The sequence below is a fragment of the Hypanus sabinus genome, chromosome 17 (genome assembly GCF_030144855.1).
Source record: "Hypanus sabinus isolate sHypSab1 chromosome 17, sHypSab1.hap1, whole genome shotgun sequence".
NCBI lineage: Eukaryota > Metazoa > Chordata > Chondrichthyes > Myliobatiformes > Dasyatidae > Hypanus > Hypanus sabinus.
In genome coordinates, this window is record NC_082722.1 from 53645337 (window position 1) to 53666969 (window position 21633).

Sequence of the window (21633 nt, forward strand, 5' to 3'; positions counted from 1 at the left end):
GAGGGAGGAGTTGTAAAGTTTGATGGCCACAGGCAGGAATGACTTCCTATGAGACTCAGTGTTGCATCTCGGTGGAATGAGTCTCTGGCTGAATGTACTCCTGTGCCTAACCAGTACATTATGGAGTGGATGAGAGACATTGTCCAAGATGGCATGCAACTTGGACAGCATCCTCTTTTCAGACACCACCGTCAGAGAGTCCAGTTCCACCCCCAAATCATCACTGGCCTTACGAATGAGTTTGTTGATTCTGTTGGTCTGCTGGCCCATTTAGTCCATGCTGAACCATCAACCTGCACCCAGACCATAGCCCTCCATAACTAACATGTACCTATCCAGACTTCCCTTAAACATTGAAATTGAGCTCACGTGCAACATTTGCACTGGCAGCTTGTTCTCATGACCTTTGGATGAGGTTTCCCCTTATGTTCCTCTTAAACGTTTCATCTTTCATCTTTAACCTATGATCTCTGGTTGTAGTCTCACCCACCCTCAGTGGGATAGCTTGTTTGCAGTACTCTAATTATGCCACTCAAAATGCTGTATCCCACTATCCAATCTCCCCTCAATCTTTTGCATTCCAAGGAAGAAAGTCCTAACATATTCAATCATTCCTTATAACTCGGTCCCAGTAATTTCCTGTAAATTTTCTCTGTACTCTTTCAACCTTGTTTGCATTTATCTCCAGGAAAAATGTAAATAATACTCCAAATTAGGCCTCACCAAAGTCTTACACAACTTCAACATAATGTCCCATCTCCTGTACTCAATACTTTGATTTATGAAGATCAATGTGCGAAAAGCTTTCTGTACGACCATATCTACTTGTGATACCACTTTCAATAACCTGTGTTCCCAGATCCCATTGTTCTATACGCTCCTCAGTGCTCTACTGTTCACTGAGTAAGACTTACTACCTTGGGTGGTCTAACCGAAGTGCACCACATCATATTTGGCTGATCTACCATTTTTCCAGCTGGTCCAGAACCTGCTGCAAGCTGATGATCTTCTTCGCTGTCCACTACACCATCAATCTTGGTGTCATTTGCAAATTTGCTGATCCAATTAACCACTTTATCACCCAGATCACTGATGTAAATGACAAACAGTAGACCCAGCACCAACCCCTGTGGCACTCCAGTCAGAGGAGCAACCACTCACCACCACTTTTCAGCTTCTCCCCGAAAGCCAATGTCTAATCTAATTTATTACTTCATCTTGAATGCCGCGCAACTGAACCTTCTTGACCAGCCTCCCTTGTGGGACCTTGTAAATTAGTGGTTGCCAAATTGTCGATCACGATCGGCTGGTTGATCTTTGAGTCTTTCCTAGTAGATCCTGAAAAAAAAAGAAACAAGTACACAAGTACTGTTAAGAGATTGTTTCTGGGTTGCGGGGTTTAAATTCCAATCTTTCTGCCCAGTGCGCATGTGCGTAGCTCCCCCACCACGCACTACACAGTGTACTTCAGTGGTCCCCAACCACCGGGCAGAGAGTTAACAATATTGTGGTAACTTCTACTTTACAAAAAGACCACTCGATAACTTGATAGCCAAAAAAAACACCCTTGTCTGGGACAGCAAATAATATTTACAATACAGAGGCTTCCAGGTGCCTCGTGCGGCCTGGGTGGAGGAACTATATACAATGCATACTGGGAGTAAAAAGAGCAGGAGTAAAGACCCTGACAATCCGGAACCCGCCTCTTGTTATCAACAGCTTCCCGATTAGTATTAACTTACTTTTAATAATACTCACATTACAACTGATATGAAATTATATGAGTTTCATATTTCCTCATTCCGTCACGCCCACTGTTGAACTTGAACGCATGTGTGGTCATTACCCACGTGGGGTCATCAGCCACCTAAATGCAGTGATATCTTCGCGCCAGGGATCAATGGCCGCCTCAGGTAAGGCCACCTCACGCGGCTAGCAGGAAGTGCTGTTGCTACTGGCCTGGAGCGCGGACGGATGGGTGCCGCCACTAAACATGTTTAGAACACCGAATGTTCGTGGGGAACCTGGTGCTAAAATATTCGCTGATGACCTAATTTGGGCTCAGGGTTTCATAAGTAGCAGAGCAACTACCTTACTGTGATCTACTCTCGAGCCAAACTTTTGTCAGCCGATAGATCCTACAAGGGGAGCGGGTGCACCCTGTCACACTCCTTGCTCGGTCAGTCGCTCTCTCCGGACTGCGACCGCCTCGGCACAGGGACCTCTGGCTCTGACCTTGTCCTCTCACCCCACCCATAACCAGCCACACCTGGCCAAGGTGTCTGGGAGCGGGCAGCCAGGAAGGTGGAGTTCGGGCCCGGTGGCTATCTAATGAGGCAATGAAGCCCTCAAAACTGCTTCAGCACCTTTAGTCCAAGCACCCTGCACTTAAAGACAAACCCACTGAGTTTTTTCAGCAGAAAAAACGTGAGCAACCGGGACAGAAGCAAGTGCTGAGAGCCACATAAACTAAATTGTGGAATAGACTGAACATAAGGAACCTCCTTTGAGTATCACTGTATTTCGGACGTGATTAATACCGCCCCCCCACCCCCCCGTCAGCCAGTCCTCAAGAATATTGTCAATAATAAAATGGTCCACGGTGCAAAAAAGGCTGGTGACCCCTGGTGTTCGTATGTTATTTCTACTTCCGGGTTGCGGGGTTTTACTTCCAGTCTTTTCTGCCCAGTGCACATGTGTGTGACTAATCGATTTAATAGGTTGATCTTGCCTTTCACTAAGGCCAAGGTAGGGGATCTTGGGCTTAAAAAGGTTGGTGACCACTATTGTAAACGGCCTTGCTAAAGTCCATGTGGACAACATCCACTGCCTTGCCTCATCAACTTTCCTGAAAACTTCCTCGAAAAACTCTTTAATATTGCTTAGACACTACCTACCACGTATAAAGCAATGCTGACTATCCCTAATCAATCAATGTCCATCCAAATACTCGTATATTCTGTCCCTTAGATTACCTCCCAATAACTTTACCACTACTGCCTATAATTTCCTGGTTTATTTTAAAATCCTTTCTTTGAATAATGAAACAACAGTGGCTATCTTCCAATCTTCTGGTACCTCACCTAGCACTAAGGTTAATTTAAATATCTCTACTAGGACCCCTGAGATTTCTGTAGTTACCTCCCACGGGGTTTGAGGGAACACCTCGTCAGGCTCTGGGGATTTATCCACCGGAATTTGCCTCCTCCTCTGTAATCTGTATGGGCTCCGTGAAGTTGATGTTATAGACTCTGTGTAAATACAGATGCAAAAAAAAATTTTTACTATCTTCCCCCATCTCTTTTGGCTCTACACATGGATTTACCATCTGATTTCCAGAGGATCAATTTTGTCCACTGCAATCCTATTGCTCTTAACATATCTGTAGAATCCTTTAGGATTCTCCTTCACCTTGTCTGCTAGGGCAACCTTGTGCCTTCTTTTAGCCCTCTTGATTTCTTAAGTGTACTCTTGCATTTATTATACTCCATAAGCACCTCATTTGTTCCTAACTTCCAATTCCTGCTGTGCACCTCCTTGATTTTTCTTAACCAGGGCCTCAATATCTCTTGAAAAACAAGGTTCCCTAAAACTGCTAACTTTATCTTTTATTCTTACAAGCTTTCTACTCTCAGAATTTCACTTTTGAAGGCTACTTACCAAGTACACCTTTGCCAGAAAATAGCCTGCCCCAATCCACACTGATACCACCCAAATCGGTCTTTCTCCAATTCAGAACCTCAGCCTGTGGCCCAGACCTATGTTTTGCCATATTTTCTTTGAAACTAATGGCATTATGATCACTAGATGCAAAGTGACACAAACTTTTGTCATCTGCCCTGTCTCATTCCCTATTAGCAGATCAAGTATTGCACACTCTCTTGTTGGGACTTCTACATACCATTTAAGGAAACTTTTCCTGAACACATTTGACAAACTCTATTCCATCATGTCCTTTTACAGCAAGGGATTTCTAGTCAATATGTTGAAAGTTAAAATCACCCACTATAACAACTTTATGTTTCTTGCAGCAGTCTATGATCTTTCTTCAAATTTGTTCCTCTAAATCCCTTGGAGCCCCATTAACTTGGTCATACCTTTCTTATTCCTCAGTTCTACCCATAAAGCCACACTAGACGAGTTCCCCACTCTGTCCTGACTGAGCACTGCCATAGCATTTTCCCTAACTAGTAATGCCACCCACCCCCTTTAACCTGTCCTGCTCTATCATGTCCAAAATAATAGTACCCCGGAATTCTGAGCTGCCAGTCCTGCAACCAAGTCTCACTAATGTCATAATTCCATGCTAAATTAAATACCTACAGCTAACAGTAAAGATGTGAACCAAGGCATTACATGTTGTTTTACAACATTGAATCACAGTGGATTTAATTTGGCTTTCTTTGACACTGACCAACAGAAAAAGACCTTCGTGTCAAAGTGACATCAGATCTCTACAAACTGATCTAAATTAATTACAAATATAAACAAAATACTTGATTGCATAAGTATTCAGCCTTTTTAATATGACACACCTAACCATCACTGGTGCAGCCAATTGGCTTTAGAAGTCACATAATTAGTTAAATTGAGATTACCTGTGTGCAGTCAAAGGGTTTCAATCGATTGCAGTAAAAACACACCTGTATCTGGAAGGTCCAACAGCTGATGAGATAGTATCCTGGCAAAAATTACACCATGAGCACAAAATAACATTCCATGAAAAGTTGATTGAAAAGCACAAGTCAGAAGATGGATAAAGAAAATTTCCAAGTCACTTAATATCCCTTGGGTGTACAATTAAGTCAATCATCAAGAAATGGAAAGAATATGGCTTCCTAGAGCAGGCCATCCTCAAAAACTGAGTGACCGTGAGAGAAAGGGACTAGTGAGGGAAGCCACCAAGAGACCTATGACAACACTGGAGGAGTTACAAGCTTCATTGGCTGAGATGGGAGAGACTGTGCATCCAACAACTGTTGCCCAGGTGATTCACCAGTCGCAGCTTTACGGGTGAGTGGCAAAGAGAAAGCCACTGTTGAAAAAAACTCACATGAAATCTTGGCTAGAGTTTGCCAGAAGGCATGCGGGAGACTGTAAAGTCATCTAGAAGAAGGTTCTATGGTCTGATTAAACCAAAATTGAGTTTTTTGGCCATCAGACTAGATACTGTGTTTGGCATAAGCCAAACATGGCACATCATGAAAACAGACCATCCCTACCGTGAAGCATGGTGATGGCTGCATCATGCTGTGGGGATACTTCACTGCAGCAGGTCTTGGAAGGGTTGTGAAGGTAGACGGTAAAATGATTCCAGGGAAATCCTGGAGGTAAACCTGATGTAGTCTGCAAGAGAACTGTGTCTTGGGAGAAGACTTGTTTTCCAACAAGACAATGCCCCCAAGCATATAGTCATTCCTACACAGGAATGGCTTAAAAACAACAAAGTTAATGTCCTGGAGTGGCTAAGTCAGAATTCATACATCAATCCAACTGAGAATTTATGGCTGGACTTGAAAAGGGCTGTTCACCCACAATCCCCATGCAGTTTTGTAAAGAAGAAGGGGGGAAAATTGCAGGGTTCAGATGTGCAAAGCTGATAGAGACCTATCTACTTGTAATAAACTTAAATCAATTTGTAGAAATTTGTTTTCACTTTGATGTGATTCTTTTCTGTTGATCATTGTCAAAAAGGCCAAATTAAATCCTCTGTGATTCAATGTTGTAAAACAAAACATGAAAATTTCCAAGGGAGGCAAATATTTTTTTATAAGGACTGTATAGTGAATAGACCCAGATCCTTGGTAAGATGCCATTGATCACATCCATTCAGTCAATTTACCCAGATTTTAACCCAGTTCTGATGCTCAGGCAATTCCCTTTCATGAATATTAGTTAACAATCTTGGGGACTTTGTCCTTTTTGGATGATTACATAAATGACATTAGAAAGCAGTGCTGTCTACTTTCACCATTGGCCCATGCACTTAAGAAAACCAAGGTAACATGCCTGGATGATTGGCGCCCTGTCGCACACACCTCAATTGTAAGTAAATGCTTTGAGATGCTGGTTAAAGACTACATCTGCAGCATGCTACACCCACACTGTACTCCCTACAGTTTGCTGACTGATGGAACCATTCTACCGATGATGCCATAGCCACAGCACCACACACCATCCTCACTCACCTGGAGAAGAGGGATGCATACGTTTGAATTCTGTTCCTGGACTACAGTTCAGTATTCAACACCATAATTCCCTCCAGATCTTGACAGGAAGCTTAGAGACCTTGGCCTGCTCCCAACCTTGTGCAGCTGGATCCTGGACTTCCTATCAGATCATTAATAGGTGGTAAGGATGGACTCCCTCACCTCTGTCCCTCAACACAGGTAACCCCCAGGGTTGTGTTCTGAGTCCCCTCTGCAACTCCCTTTACACCCACAAATGTGCTGCCACACAGCTCTAATTTTCTGATCAAATTCGCAGATGACACGACTTTGATCAGCCTTATTTCTAGCAATGACAAGACAGCCTACCAAGGAAAGGTCAACACCCTGACACAGTGGTGCCAAGGAAACAACCTCTCCCTCAATGTCCAAAAAACAAACAAGCTGATCGTAGATTACAGAAAGAACAGAGACAGGCTCACCCCCATCAACATCAATGGGACTGCAGTTGAGAGGGTGAATAGTTTCAAGTTCACCTGTATACACATCACCAAAAATCTCACCTGGACTGCACACATGGCTTTGTGGCAAAAAGAAACAAAGTACAACAGTGTCTCTTCTACCTCAGGCAACTGAAGAAGTTCAGCATGAGCCCCTAAATCCTCAAGACCTTCTATAGGGGCACCATTGAGAGTATCCTGACTGGCTGTATCACTGCCTGGTATGGGAACTGCACCAACCTCGATCGCTGGGCACAGCAGAGAGTGGTACAGACAGTCCAACACATCTGTGGATGTGAACTTTCCTTCATTGAGGACATTTATAGCAGCAGGTGAGTAAAGAAGGTCTGAAAGATGATTGGGACACCAGTCACCCCAACCATAAATTGTTTCAGCTGCTTCCGCCTGGCAAATGGTACTGCAGCGTTAAAACTAGGACCAACAGGCAACGGGACAGCTTCTTTCTACAAGCCATTAGACTTGTAATGTCTGTATGTTGCGACAGAGTTATAACGCAAAGATTTTTACTCCCTCACATTGTGGGATGGATGTAAGATTTAAATAAATTCAATTCAAATCACCCCAAGTATCATTGTGTTTTTTTTAAATCCTCAGTGTAATAATGAAATTTTTGTTAAGAGAAATACCAATGATAACTGCAGCCTTTCAAAATTGCATCTTTTGTTAAAAAATAATATCACATCCAAGACCAAAGCAGAAAATTCTCCTCAGTTATTGAAGCTCTGAGTTTCTTTTATTGCCTGTGGAAAAAGTCCATGCAAAACTGAGAACATGGTCAAGACAGAGAGGAATGGGGTGTGTCTGGAAGCTTCAGTTTTAAGCCCCATCAAATTTTCTTTATGACATTATGAAAAATAGTATCATTGTTTTAATAGTTTGTATTAGAGACAGCGGTCTCAAAGAACAGTACATTTACTGTCCTGAAACTTTTCTTCCCTACCAGAACTGGTGACTAGTTCAGTCACAACCGGATTTCACATTATACCTATCAACAAGATGCATTTCCAAAACACTATAGATATTATGGTGTCAGTTACATATGAACTTTGCAAACATTTTGTCAGCTGCGGAATAATAATATTAGTTTCCTGAAGTTACCTTTGTTAGCTTAGGAAACATTAACTTCAATTTAATTCATTGCTAATTATTTGAAATCAATCTGCAGTAGAAATATTCCAATTAAAACTTTATGTTAGCACCTGTTAAAGATTCAAAGAATATACTCCTATGTTACATCATTCACTATTTTACCTTAATGTAATCTATATCCTTTCCATAGCTTTTCCAAGCCTAGCAATGCTACAAATGCTTTTTCTTAAATATTTCTTTACTGCTACATTCTCCAATTAGTCCACCTTGCTACCGAGAAGTAAGTGCCAAAATGTCTCCATCTTTATTGATTTGCGAATGTACTGGTAAAGAAAATTCTCAGAAGCAGATATCAAAAATTTTTCCTAATCACTCCTTATAGTATTATTAATCTCCTAGTCTAAACTCTATGGTTTTTGCAAATTTCTACTCCCGTAAGATAATTGTTTCTGAATTAGTAGATTCATCTCTGGAAAATTCTCTAATTACTACTGACATTCCTAAAAAGGCTAATTATCCTCTGCCTGACTCCATCCAAAATCTTAGCAATTTTGTTATACTGCTATTCCTCTCTTGTATACATATTTTTCCACCTTTCCAATAACACATCACACACCTATCCAAATCTAAATCCAGGGTGGGTTCTAGCTCTTGTGAGGTGCAATCTATATACCATGCACAGATCCGTTCTTGCCCAGCATTAGTCCCAGTGGCCCAGGAATCCAAAGCTTTCACCTCTTTTATCTGCACTATTTGCTTAATAGTACAGTACAAGACACTGAGTAATCCCTTTGATGGTATGCATCTCTTATCTAACCCACTAAAAATCTGCTTTCATTTTGGTGGCTCCAATGCACATGGTCACAAACAGCTGCAGAGGGTTGTAAGCTGCATCATGGGCAGAACTCTCCCCATCACTAGGAGGTAGTGCCTCAAGAATGTGGCATCCATCACAAAGTATACTCACCATCTGGGACATGCCCTCTTATCAATACTGCCATCAGGGAGAGGTGCAAGAATGTGAAGATCCACACTCAGTGATTCAGAAATAGCTTCTTCCCCAGAGCCATCAGATTTGTGAATGGTCAATGAACACTAATTTGTTATTCTTTTTTTTTGCACACTTTTTATACATTATAATAAAATCACTAAAATAAAACTTTTACATCTTTGCACTGGACTGCTGCTGCAAAAGAACAAAAGAATCATACAGGCCAGTGATGATAAGCCAGGTCTTTGATATTGACTTGTATCGGTATTTCTGGCTGATTCTCTTTACCAGCACCACTCTGTCCTCCAGATATCCTCACCCTATCCTTCGCCTTGATATCAAGCGGGGCAAAACCAAACAACTTGCCCTTGCTTCACTGAGCTCCCTTGTTCAGCACTCAGTAGAAATGACAATGATAGTGCAATCTCACATGACTCTGGAATTAAAATCAGCCTTTTACAAATTCCCTTACTCTCTCAATTCACATTCTTTACACAAGGTAGAAACTCCACCATTGTGATGCAGGTTTCCAGCTATTTATTTGCAACATTGACAAGTAGCTTGTTCACTAACACTGTAAATAAAACCATGAAGTCCAAGAACATTTAACAGTAGTACTGGACTAAATTTACAAATTAATTTCCTGACAAAGTTCTTGGTTTCTAGACTAAGTAGAAATTCAACTCTGAAGAAACAGCCTTTAGAGATCAGAGGTAACCAACCATACAGATGAATAGAGGAGAAAGGAAGACAGAGAGACAAGGTTCTTCGACTTGGGTCCTTAACTCCCTTTTCCCCAAATTCAAAGGCAAGCTGAAATAGACAATCATTATCAACTAATAAAATGCACCATAATTTCCTTTTATCTTTATAATCTCCAGCTCAGAAATGGTTAAAACCACAAACTATAATAAGTTAGGTAGTGATTACTTATAAAGATTAAGATACTTTTAATTCCAAAAGTGAATTGTTAATATCAGACTTAATTGTCCAAGGTCTTAAAATGTTATTTATAAATCCTAAGCTTCCTATGGGATAGCAGGGAGGGAATAAGTGCACATTGTATCAAATTGCAGTGTGATACAAATACTTCCATGCAAGTGTTGAAATGATATCTTCCTTTTGTACTTTCTGTGATCCAGACTGGACTATTTAATCAAAGGCAAGTTTTAAATTTAATGGCTTTCAGAAGGATTATTCCTTTTAAGTTTTATGAATGAGTGCAAGTTTATAAAATATGTCCTCCACCTCATAATATTGCTGAAATAATGGTAGATGCACTCAAGAGATCAAGCAATCTCAGTGAAGGAGTTAAGATTTCATGTTCCTGACCTTTGAAGCATTTACTCTCATTTCACCCTGCATTGATATTCCCTGACCTATGCCAGCCCTTGTTTCCATTTCTCATTTCGAACAGCTGAGATACTGTAATAATGCTCTCTATCTGATGAACAAGAGCAGAAGTTTAGCAGGGAACACAAGTTCATATAATGAAAAGAAGTGAAACAGACTGAACATTGCTCATTGTTTCCAAAATGGAACTGTGCCTATTTTTTTTTGAATATTGTAACAGGATACTCATGTTTTTTTGTTTTGACAGTTTCCACAATTCAGATGCTTAAATCTGAAATTTTATTTCAGCACTCTTCACGAGCTTGTAATGAGCAGTCCTTGAGAAGTCAAGTTGAAGGAAGTTTCCAGTATATCTGACAAACACGTCTAGCTTTCAGTCATGCTGTGTGCAGCATGACTTTGTGCAAGAAAACTTCACTCCAAGCTAATTTTGTTTTTAAATACACAGGTCTTCACCAGGTTACAACAGGGTTCCAATCATGAGAACTGTTTGTAACCTAAACAGTATGCAGATCGGAAATGAGGCCAGCCAGTAATGCACTTAAATAAAAACGGAACCCAGCAAAGGCAACAAGTCCCTAAATCAGGGTTCTTACACTCACTGTCTGATATTTGCCACAAACTATTCCCAAGCAGCAGAAAACGTATGTAACCTCACAGCAAATGGTAAATCTATCTTGTCAATACCTGAAATGCTCATTCAAATACACAGGCCGTACACAAATTGGGCAGTCATAATTTGGTGAGGACTTGTACTGTACATGGCATTTCAGATTTAAGTAATGATTCTGTACTAAATTTGCATCCAAACATTGACAGATGTAGATATTTTGCACCATCTTATATTCAGAGAGTATTTGATGTTCATCCAGCAGTTAATCCAGTGAGTACAAGTCTCTATGAGAAACCTTAACTTTGTTTTCTAAAGTAAAGACTTCTGTGTTTTTAGGGCAACCCAGTATAATCGCTACAAACTGATGCCAACAATGTTCATTTCTGGAAGTATTATGCATTAAATATGTATTGTTGGATCCAGATACTGGGGATGAGATTAATCTCTCCATAAATATGAGCATTAATGTACCACTGAGTAGTGTTTAAAAAAGGAGGGAGAAAGAAACCGGGGAATTATAGACTGGTTAGCCTGACATCGGTGGTGGGAAAAATGCTAGAGTCAGTTATCAAAGATGTGATAACAACACATTTGGAAGGCAGTGAAATCATCAGACAGATGATTTGTCAGCATGGATTTGTCAGAAAGGAAAATCATGTCTGACGAATCTTATAGAATTTATTGAAGATGTAACTAGTAGAGTGGATAGGGGAGAACCAGTGGATGTGGTGTAATTGGATTTTTAAAAGGCTTTTGACAAGGTCCAAAACAGCAGATTAGTGTGCAAACTTAAAGCACACGGTATTGGGGGTATGGTATTGATGTGGATAGAGAATTGGTTGGCAGACAGGAAGCAAAGAGTGGGAATAAACGGAACCTTTTCAGAATGGCAGGCGGTGACTAGTGGGACTAGTGGCAGTGACTCAATGCTGGGACCCCAGTTGTTTACAATATATATTAATGATTTAGACAAGGAAATTAAATGCAGCATCTCCAAGTTTGTGGATGACACGAAGCTGGGTGGCAGTGTTAGCTGTGAGGATGCTAAGAGGATGCAGGATGACTTGGATGGGTTAGGTGAGTGGGCAAATTCATGGCAGATGCAATTTAATGTGGATAAATGTGAGGTTATCCACTTTGGTGGCAAGAATAGGAAAACAGATTATTATTTGAATGGTGGCAGATTAGGAAAAGGGGAGGTGCAATGAGACCTGGGTGTCATTGTACACGAGTCATTGAAAGTGGGCATGCAGGTACAGCAGGCGGTGAAAAAGGTGAATGGTATGTTGGCATTCATAGCAAGAGGGTTCGAGTACAGGAGCCAGGAGGTTCTACTGCAGTTGTACAAGACCTTGGTGAGACCACACCTGGAGTACTGTGTGCAGTTTTGGTCCCCTAATCTGAGGAAAGACATTCTTGCCATAGAGGGAGTACAAAGAAGGTTCACCAGATTGATTCCTGGGATGGCAGGACTTTCATATGAAGAAAGACTGGATCAACTGGGCTTATACTCGCTGGAATTTAGAAGATTGAGGGGGGGGGGATCTTATTGAAATGTATAAAATTCTAAAGGGATTGGACAGGCTAGATGCAGGAAGATTGTTCCTGATGTTTTGGAAGTCCAGAACGATGGGTCACAGTTTAAGGATAAAGGGGAAGCCTTCTAGGACTGAGATGAGGAGAAACTTCTTCACACAGAGAGTGGTGAATCTGTGGAACTCTCTGCCACAGGAAACAGTTGAGGCCAGTTCATTGGCTATATTTAAGAGGGAGTTAGATATGGCCCTTGTGGCTAAAGGGATCAGGGGGTATGGAGAGAAAGCAGGTACAGGGTTCTGAGTTGGATGATCAGCCATGATCATACTGAATGGCAGGGCAGGCTCGAAGGGCCGAATGGCCTACTCCTGCACCTATTTTCTATGTTTCTACGTTTGAAGAGGAACAGAAGAATTCTCAAGTTCTGCCAAGCATTTATCATTTCAGGTAACAAAAGAAAATTAAAGTTATGACAACCTATGATAACCAAACAGTTTACCACAAAGTGCATTTCTAAAGTACATTACACTAGTATTCTACAGAGCCCATATCTCGTCACACAACACTGATTCATTATACTTAGTCTCTCAAATCTGAACACTCATGGTATAAGTGCCCCCAGACTGTGCTGAGAATCTGGTTCAAATCCTGAACTCCACTACTGTTCTTGCTGCAAATGATTGCTTGGTAATGGACAGTCTGCCTGTGAGCGCTGGTGTTGAGCAACGTGGCTACCCATTGCAAATTGCGAGATTCAGAGTTGCTGGGTACTTGGAACACCTGCTCTTTGTGTTGTGATACTGTCTATATAACCATATAACAATTACAGCACGGAAACAGGCCATCTTGGCCCTTCTAGTCCATGCCGAACGCTTACTCTCACCTCATCCCACCGACCTGCACTCAGCCCATAACCCTCCATTCCGTTCCTGTCCATATACTGATCCAATTTTTTTTTTAAATGACAAAATCGAACCTGCATCTACCACTTCTGCTGGAAGCTCATTCCACACTGCTACCACACTCTGAGTAAAGAAATTCCCCCTCGTGTTGCCCTTCAACTTTTGCCCCCTCTCAACTCATGTCCTCTTGTTTGAATCTCCCCTACTCTCAATGGAAAAAGCCTATCTACATCAACTCTACCTATCCCCCTCATAATTTTAAATACCTCTATCAAGTCCCCCCTCAACCTTCTACGCTCCAAAGAATAAAGACCTAACTTGTTCAACCTTTCTCTGTAACATAGGTGCTGAAACCCAGGTAAATCTAGTAAACATCCTAGTAAATCTCCTCTGTATTTTCTCTGTTTTGTTGACATCTTTCCTATAATTCGGTGACGAGAACTGTACATAATACTCCAAATTTGGCCTAACCTATGCCTTGTTCAATTTTAACATTACATCCCAACTCCTATACTCAATGCTCTGATTTATAAAGGCCAGCATACCAAAAGCTTTCTTCACCACCCTATCCACATGAGATTCCATCTTCGGGGAACTATGCACTATTATTCCTAGATAATTCTGTTCTACTGCATTCTTCAATGCCCTACCATTTACCATGTATGTCCTATTTTGATTAGTCCTACCAAAATGTAGCACCTCACACTTATCAGCATTAAACTCCATCTGCCATCTTTCAGCCCACTCTTCTAACTGGCCTAAATCTCTCTGCAGGCTTTGAAAACCTACTTCATTATACACACCACCACGTATCTTAGTATCATCTGCATATTATTAATCCAATTTACCACCCCATCATCCAGATCATTAACGTATATGACAAACAACATTGGACCCAGTAGAGATCCCTGAGGCACACCACTAGTCACCAGCCTCCAACCTGACAAACAGTTATCCACCACTACTCTCTGGCATCTCCCATCCAACCACTGTTGAATCCATTTTACTACTTCAATATTAATACCTAATGATTGAACCTTCCTAACTAACCTTCCGTGTGGAACCTTGTCAAAGGCCTTACTGAAGTCCATATAGACAACATCCACTGCTTTACCCTCGTCAACTTTCCTAGTAACCTCTTCAAAAAATTCATTAAGATTTGTCAAACATGACCTTCCACGCACAAATCCATGTTGAGTGTTCCTAATCAGACCCTGTTTATCCAGATAATTATATATACCAACTCTAAGAATACGTTCCATTAATTTACCCATCACTAATGTCAAACTTACAAGTTTATTACATGATAATTGCTAGGTTTACTCTTAGAACCCTTTTTAAACAATGGAGAATGAGCAATATGCCAATCCTCCAGCACCATCCCAGTTTCTAATGACATTTGAAATATTTCTGTCAGAGCCCCTGCTATTTCTACACTAACTTCCCTCAAGGTCCTAGGGAATATCCTCTCAGGACTCAGAGACTTATCCACTTTTATATACTTCAAAAGCACCAGTACTTCCTCTTCTCTAATCATCATAGTTTCCATAACTACCCTACTTGTTTCCCTTATCTTACACAATTCAATATCCTGCTCCTTAGTGAATACCGAAGAAATTGTTCAAAATCTCCCCCATCTCTTATGGCTCCACACATAGCTGTCCACTCTAATTCTCTAAGGGACCAATTTTATCCCTCATTATCCTTTTGCTATTAATATAACTGTAGAAACCCTTTGGATGTATTTTCACCTTATCTGCCAAAGCAGCCTCATCTTCTTTTAGCTTTTCTAATTTCTTAAGATTCTTTTTACATTTTTATAATCCTTGAGCACCTCACTTACTCCATGCTGCCCTATACTTATTGTAGATCTCCCTCTTTTTCCGAACCAAGTTTCCAATATCCCTTGAAAACCATGACTCTCTCAAACTTTTAACCTTTCCTTCCAACCTAACAGGAACATAAAGATTCTGTACCCTCAAAATTTCACCTTTAAATGACCTTCATTTCTCTATTACATCCTTTTCATTAAACAAACTCTCCCAATCCACTCCTTCTAAATCCTTTCGCATCTCCTCAAAGTTAGCCTTTCTCCAATCAAAAATCTCAACCCTGGGTCCAGTCCTATCCTTCTCCATAATTATATTGAAACTAATGGCCTTGTGATCACTGGACCCGAAGTACTCCCCAATACATACCTCCGACACCTGACCTATCTCATTCTCTAACAGGAGATCCAACACTGCCCCTTCTCTAGTCGGTACTTCTATGCACTGCTGCAAAAAACTATCCTGCACACATTTTACGAACTCCAAACCATCTAGCCCTTTTACAGAATGGGCTTCCCAGTCTATGTGTGGAAAATTAAAATCTCCCACAATCACAACCTTGTGCTTACTACAAATATCTGCTATCGCCTTACAAATTTGCTCCTCCAATTCTCACTCTCCATTAGGTAGTCTATAAGTGTTGCTTATAAGTGTTACTACAACTTTCCCATTCCTCAATTCCACCCAAAAAGTCTCCCTAGATGAGCCCTCTAATCTATCCTGCTAAAGTACTGCTGTAATATTTTCTCTGATAAGCAATGCAACGCCTTCCCCTCTGGCCCCTCCGATTCTATCACACCTGAAGCAACGAAATCCAGGAATATTTAGTTGCCAATCACACCCCTCCTGCAACCATGTTTCACTAATAGCTACAACATCATATTTTCAGGTATCAATCCATGCTGTAAGCTCATCCACCTTTCTTACAATGCTCCTAACATTAAAATAGATGCATATAAGAAACTCTCCACCTCTTACTCTCTGGTTATTCTTAATGGTGCAAACAACTTTATTATCTTTTTCTTCCTTCTTCCCTACATCTTCAGTCTTGAGTGTTCCCCTTCTCTATCACCTGCCTATCCTCCCTCACACACTGTCTACTAGCTTTCTCTATTTGTGAACTAACCTCCTCTCTCCTAGTCTCTTCAATTTGATTCCCACCCCCCAACAATTCTAGTTTAAAGTATCCCCAGTAGCCTTCACAAATCTCCCTGCCAGGATATTGGTCCCCCTAGGATTCAAGTGCAACCTGTCCTTTTTATACAGGACACACCTGCCCCAAAAGAGGTCCCAAATATCCATAAACTTGAATCCCTGCCCCCTGCTCCAATCCCCCAGCCACGCATTTATCCTCCACCTCATTCCATTCCTACTCTCACTGTCGCGTGGCACAGGCAGTAATCCCGAGATTACTACCTTTGAGGTCCTTCTTCTCAACTCCCTATATTCTCCTTTCAGGACCTCTTCCCTTTTCCTACCTACGTCATTGGTACCTCTATGTACCACGACCTCTGGCTCCTCACCCTCCCATGTCAGGATATCTTGGATGCGATCAGAAACATCCCAGGCCCTGGCACCAGGGAGGCAAACTACCATCCGGGTCTCCTGACTGCATCCACAGAATCGCCTATCTGACCCCCTGACTATTGAGTCCCCTATTGCTACTGCCTTCCTCTTCCTAATCTTCTGAGCTACAGGGCCGGACTCTGTGTCGGAGGCATGGCCACTGCTGCTTCCCCCAGGTAAGCTGTTCCCCCCACCCCCCAACAGTACTCAAACAGGAGTACTTATTGTCAAGGGGTACAGCCACTGGGCTACTCTCTAGTACCTGACTCTTCCCCTTCCCCCTCCTAACCATGACCCACCTTGTCTGCCTCCCGCGGCCCCAGTGTGACCACCTGCCTGTAACTCCTCACTCTCCCTGACCAGAAGAAGGTCATCGAGCTGCAGCTCCAGTTCCCTAACCCGGTCCCTTAGGAGCTGCAGCTCAGCACACCTGGCGCAGATGTGGACATCCGGGAGGCTAGGAGACTCCAGGACCTCCCACATCCGACACTGAGAACAACAAGCTGTCCTCACGCTCATAATTCAGCCTCTCCTCAAATAACAGGAAAAACTGAAAACTAAACCTACCCTGCCTCGCCCATTTCTGCCTAAGCCCGTTGAGTCTGTTACGAAACCCCGTAACTGGGTCACTTACCAGAAAAGATAGAGAGGTCCGTTGAAGTCTGATGGTACTATTTTTAAAAGTATTTATTGATAAAGGGGCACAAAAATAAGATTAATGCAAACATACAGATAATATACGTCGTCAATACTAAATCTAAAGCGCGGGTATAATAATAACCAATAAGAAATAGCTCTATCGTTGTCTAGGTGATAATGTATTGTCCGATGGAAATACAACAGTCTCTGTTAGTTTGTTCAAGCTGCAGCATTTTTGGGTTTAAGAGCGAGGCAGTTTAAACTTGCCCAGGTCTTTTATGATGCCAATCCGTTGAGTCAAGGGAGTGGGTTTCCCCATTGTTAGCTAAAAGCCATTTTCCGTGGTTCCAGCCACCAGTTCCAGCAACGGAACTGAACGCACGTGGTCTCCTTCAGATGCCTTCCTGCTGTTAGGTGGTCGCTTAACATTTCCTCTGGTGCGTCTGAGGGACTGTTCCTACAGACCCTCTTTTATCCTGACTCGCAGGGTCGTAGATGTCAATCAGGTTGGGGGTGTGCAATCTCTCCCTCAACCAGCCCACTTTGCCTGAGGGCGTTCACATAGCATAGTCTCCAATCCACAACTTCGCCTTCCGGAGACAATGGCCATGTCCCGTAGCTTTACATCGCCGGGGAAACGAGACATTCTGCACGTCTCTCTCTCATTTCCTGGGCCCCTTGACCCAACCCAACAGTGATTTTGCGATTCTCACAAAGGAGGGGGCTACGGACGTAACAAGTCAAAGCCCTTAAGCCTTCACTCTGCTCCCGGCTCACTCCACAGCCTGCAAACGACACTGCCCACTGTATAAGGCTGTGTTCCTTTTAAATCTTCCGTGCTTCGCTGCCCAACGTCACAAACCTGCACAGTCCCACCTCTCTTAACTCCGATGAGAAGAAGAAAAAATCAAAATGGCTCCCGCTGCACTCCTGCTCCGATTCTCGGATTTCCTTCTCAAAATTCAAACTCTTCAACTCATGAGCCTAGAAATTACTCTATGCTAAAAAGCTCAATGCCAGCTGGTGGCATTGTGGCATCAGAGCCGGACTTCGGAGCGAAGAATCTTGAGTTCGAATCCAGCCGGCTCCCTTGCACGCTTTCCATCTATGCTGGTTTGAGCATTGAGCTAGCAACTCGGCCTCGTAAAAACAAGAAAGCCTGCTAAAAAGACGCCACCACAATGGTGTCCCGATGACTCCACTTGGAGTTAAAGGCTTTCTTCTTCTTCTACAAAGCTCAATCGTAGAGAGCTTCACACAATCTAATACACAATAAACATCTATGTGCAACACAAAGTCCATGTTGTAACATTTGGCAGCTGCACCACTAACCCCAGCTCAATATCAATACCGACAGGTAATGAAGATTATTCATTACTGTGAGGGGAGCAACCAAGGACAGAGATATGCATCAAATTCTCAATACATCAGCAGCTACAGGAATGGCAGAGTTTTCACCAGGGTGCTGGTACAACAGCACAATCAGTGATTAGTCTCTTCACATATAGTGCTATATTGCTCCTCTTTGTTACCAATTCCACTGGAGCTCTCATGCTTCAGAAATACATCCAAAGCACTAAGTGAGGTACCAGTGTATTAACTAGAAAGTGCACCGGGTTATCCTGAGGAGAGAACAGTCACTACACAAATACAAGATTCTTTCATTTATGGGTGGCAAGTCAAAATTACCATGTGAGGGACTACTTCTGTTAATTATCCCAATACACTATTTCATATATCATTGCAATACATTCTTTTGTGCTTGAAAATGGAAAAAAATGAAGCTCAAAATATTTACATGCAAAGATGTTTATTTATGAAGTATGGGAAAGTGCTTTTGAAGTATGTTACTAACTTTAGGCATATGGTTTCTTTAATATGCCTTTTCTTAAAAAGTGTTCCATATTTTGCAAAATGAACACACTAGAAAGTCATACTTGTGAAAGTTGTTTATAATACAATACAGCCAAAGATAGAGATTAACAAGTATGGATTATTAGCAGAGAAAGAAATAGATCTAAAATTATACACACAAAGAATTAGATTCTTAATGCTACAAACCAAATAAAAATATAAAACTTGCACTACCATTCCAAGCTATTAAATACCAATTACACAATTCTGGTAAATTACTAGAATTGGAGGCCAACAAATTTCCCTTTTAGTTTCAATCTATCAATCTTTCAGTCAACTATCAGTTTAATTAAAAGCTAACAGTTAAAAAAATTGCTCGTACATGTTTTATCCCTGCAAGTTTTCAAAGACAAACATAAAAAAAACCTGCTGCGACCAGCCACATGGCAGAAAAGGCAATGATCTTTGTCGTGCTACTGTACTGTTTGCTATCTAATAAAATTGCAGGAAGTCCCTTGGGGTTCTAATCCACGTTACAAATGCTTGCTTCAGTACTTCATTCCATGCTTGCTGGTAATTTGTTGCAGCTTCCTTGAATTCCCAGTAAGTTTTTAGTTTAACGTTTCTGTAAGAGTAATGTAATAATGAATAAGAGAATAATTATGGTTATGAATGACGAAATACTAAAAACAGGAACCTGATGTAATAAAAGCTTCACAAAATAAGTTTTAAAATAAGAATTTTTCTCTTTTTTTCCCCTGGTTATATTTTCATACAGCTGTTCTTAGTCAACAGTTGTTTTTTATGCCACAAGGCACCTTTTCCACATCAGCAACCTGCAATTTGTGGTAGTTATAGTACCAATAAAACATTGCACATGCCATGCTATCAATATCATTTCTTTTGTTTTCTTTTTGGTGAACGGAGTACTGCTTCATTGTACGTGACAGTATCTATTCCCATACTTCTACAGATTCATAATTAAAGATTTGTCATTTGTTTGAATTCTAAAGCAATACAAATGGAGAAAATCCTATTTGCACATTGCTCAAATTTGAAAACAATGAAAACAATTTCACCAAACACTGCATAATTACTGAAGACACTGGGAGATTTTCTTTGTGCTAGGGATAGAGTGGGTAGTACAGTCAGCCCTCCTTATCCGCGGGGGAATTGGTTCCGAGACTCCCCGCGGATACCAAAAAACGCGGATTCTCGAGTCCCTTATTTAACCTGACTCAGAGCAGTGGTCTTTAGGACCCAGCAGAACCCTGGACTTTATTTAACATGTTCAGCGCAGTGGACATTAGGACCCAGCGTAGGTCTGAATCCACGGTGTTTCTGTTCATGAAAATAATCACGATCGCGATTAAAAATAAGGTGGAAGTAATAAAGCAATCGGAAAGAGATGAAACGCCATCGGTCATTGGAAAAACGTTAGGCTACAGTTGGTCAACGATCAGAACTATTCTAATGGAGCATGTGAAAGGCCCTGCCCCAATGAAAGCTACGATTATTACTAAGCATCGCAGTGGTTTAATTATTGAAATACGTATGTTTCTTAAGTGTTTATATGCATAGAAAGGTAAAATATGTACTATATAAAGACAGACTTAGGAATGAAACTCATTCAAAACCCAGGGACTGCCCGTACTTTTAAGTCATCTCTAGATTATTTATAATACCTAATACAATGTAAATGCTATGTAAATAGTTGTTCTACTGTATTGTTTAGGGAATAGTGACAAGAAAAAATAGTTGGTACATGCTCAAACAACGAGTGCTGGAGAGAGAACTTCCGGGTTTTCCCGATCTGCAGTTGGTTGAATCCACGCATGTGGAATGCGCGGATAATGAGGGCCGACTGTACAGTGATGCAGAATTAGTGCCGCTATGACTTGCCACCATCTCCTAACTCCACCTCCCCCCCACCTGCCTGTCATCTTACACCATTCCACAGTTCACCAATTAGCTTAAGTTCCTATCTTACCACTCTTTAGCCAGAGAGTGGCAAATCTGTGGAATTCTTTGCCACAGGCAGCTGTGGAGGTCAAGTCTTTATGTATATTTAAGGCAGAAGTTGATAGACTCTTGATTGATCAGAGTGCAAAGGGATATGGGGAGAAGGCAGGATATTGGGGGTGAGAGGAAAATTGGATCAGCCATGATGAAATGGGGGAGCAGACTCGTTGGGCCAAATGGTCTAATTCTGCTCCTATATCTTATAGTCACTCCCCCTCTCCTCTTCCTACCGGTCATTTGCCCTCTCTACATTCAGTCTTGATGCAGGGTTCAACCCAGAATGTTGACAGTGCCTCCCCCACCCATTCCTCAGATACTACTCAACCACTGAGATCCTTCAGCAATGGGTGTTGTCTACAGGCCCCCAAACAGTAGCATGGATATTGGGTGCAAGTTGAATAGGGAGTTAACATTGGCATGTGGCAAAGGTAATGTCGCAGTAGGTATGGGGGATTTCAACAAGCAGGTGAACTGGGAGAATCAGGTTGGTGCTGGACCACAGGATAGGGAGTTTGTAGAGTGCCTATCGGATGCATTCTTGGAATAGCTTG

At 41.6% G+C, this 21633-nt stretch overlaps 1 protein-coding gene across 1 annotated transcript in view; it reads right to left on the reverse strand.

Annotated features, from left to right (window-relative positions):
• Nucleotides 1-19035: 19035 nt before the first annotated feature.
• adat1 (adenosine deaminase tRNA specific 1) overlaps nucleotides 19036-21633 on the reverse strand; it is a 65106-nt gene continuing 62508 nt past the window's right edge. Inside the window, exon 9 of the mRNA XM_059993103.1 lies at nucleotides 19036-19685. Coding sequence (XP_059849086.1) covers nucleotides 19553-19685 — 133 coding nt within the window. The 3' untranslated portion in view covers nucleotides 19036-19552. The remainder of the gene's footprint in view (nucleotides 19686-21633) is intronic.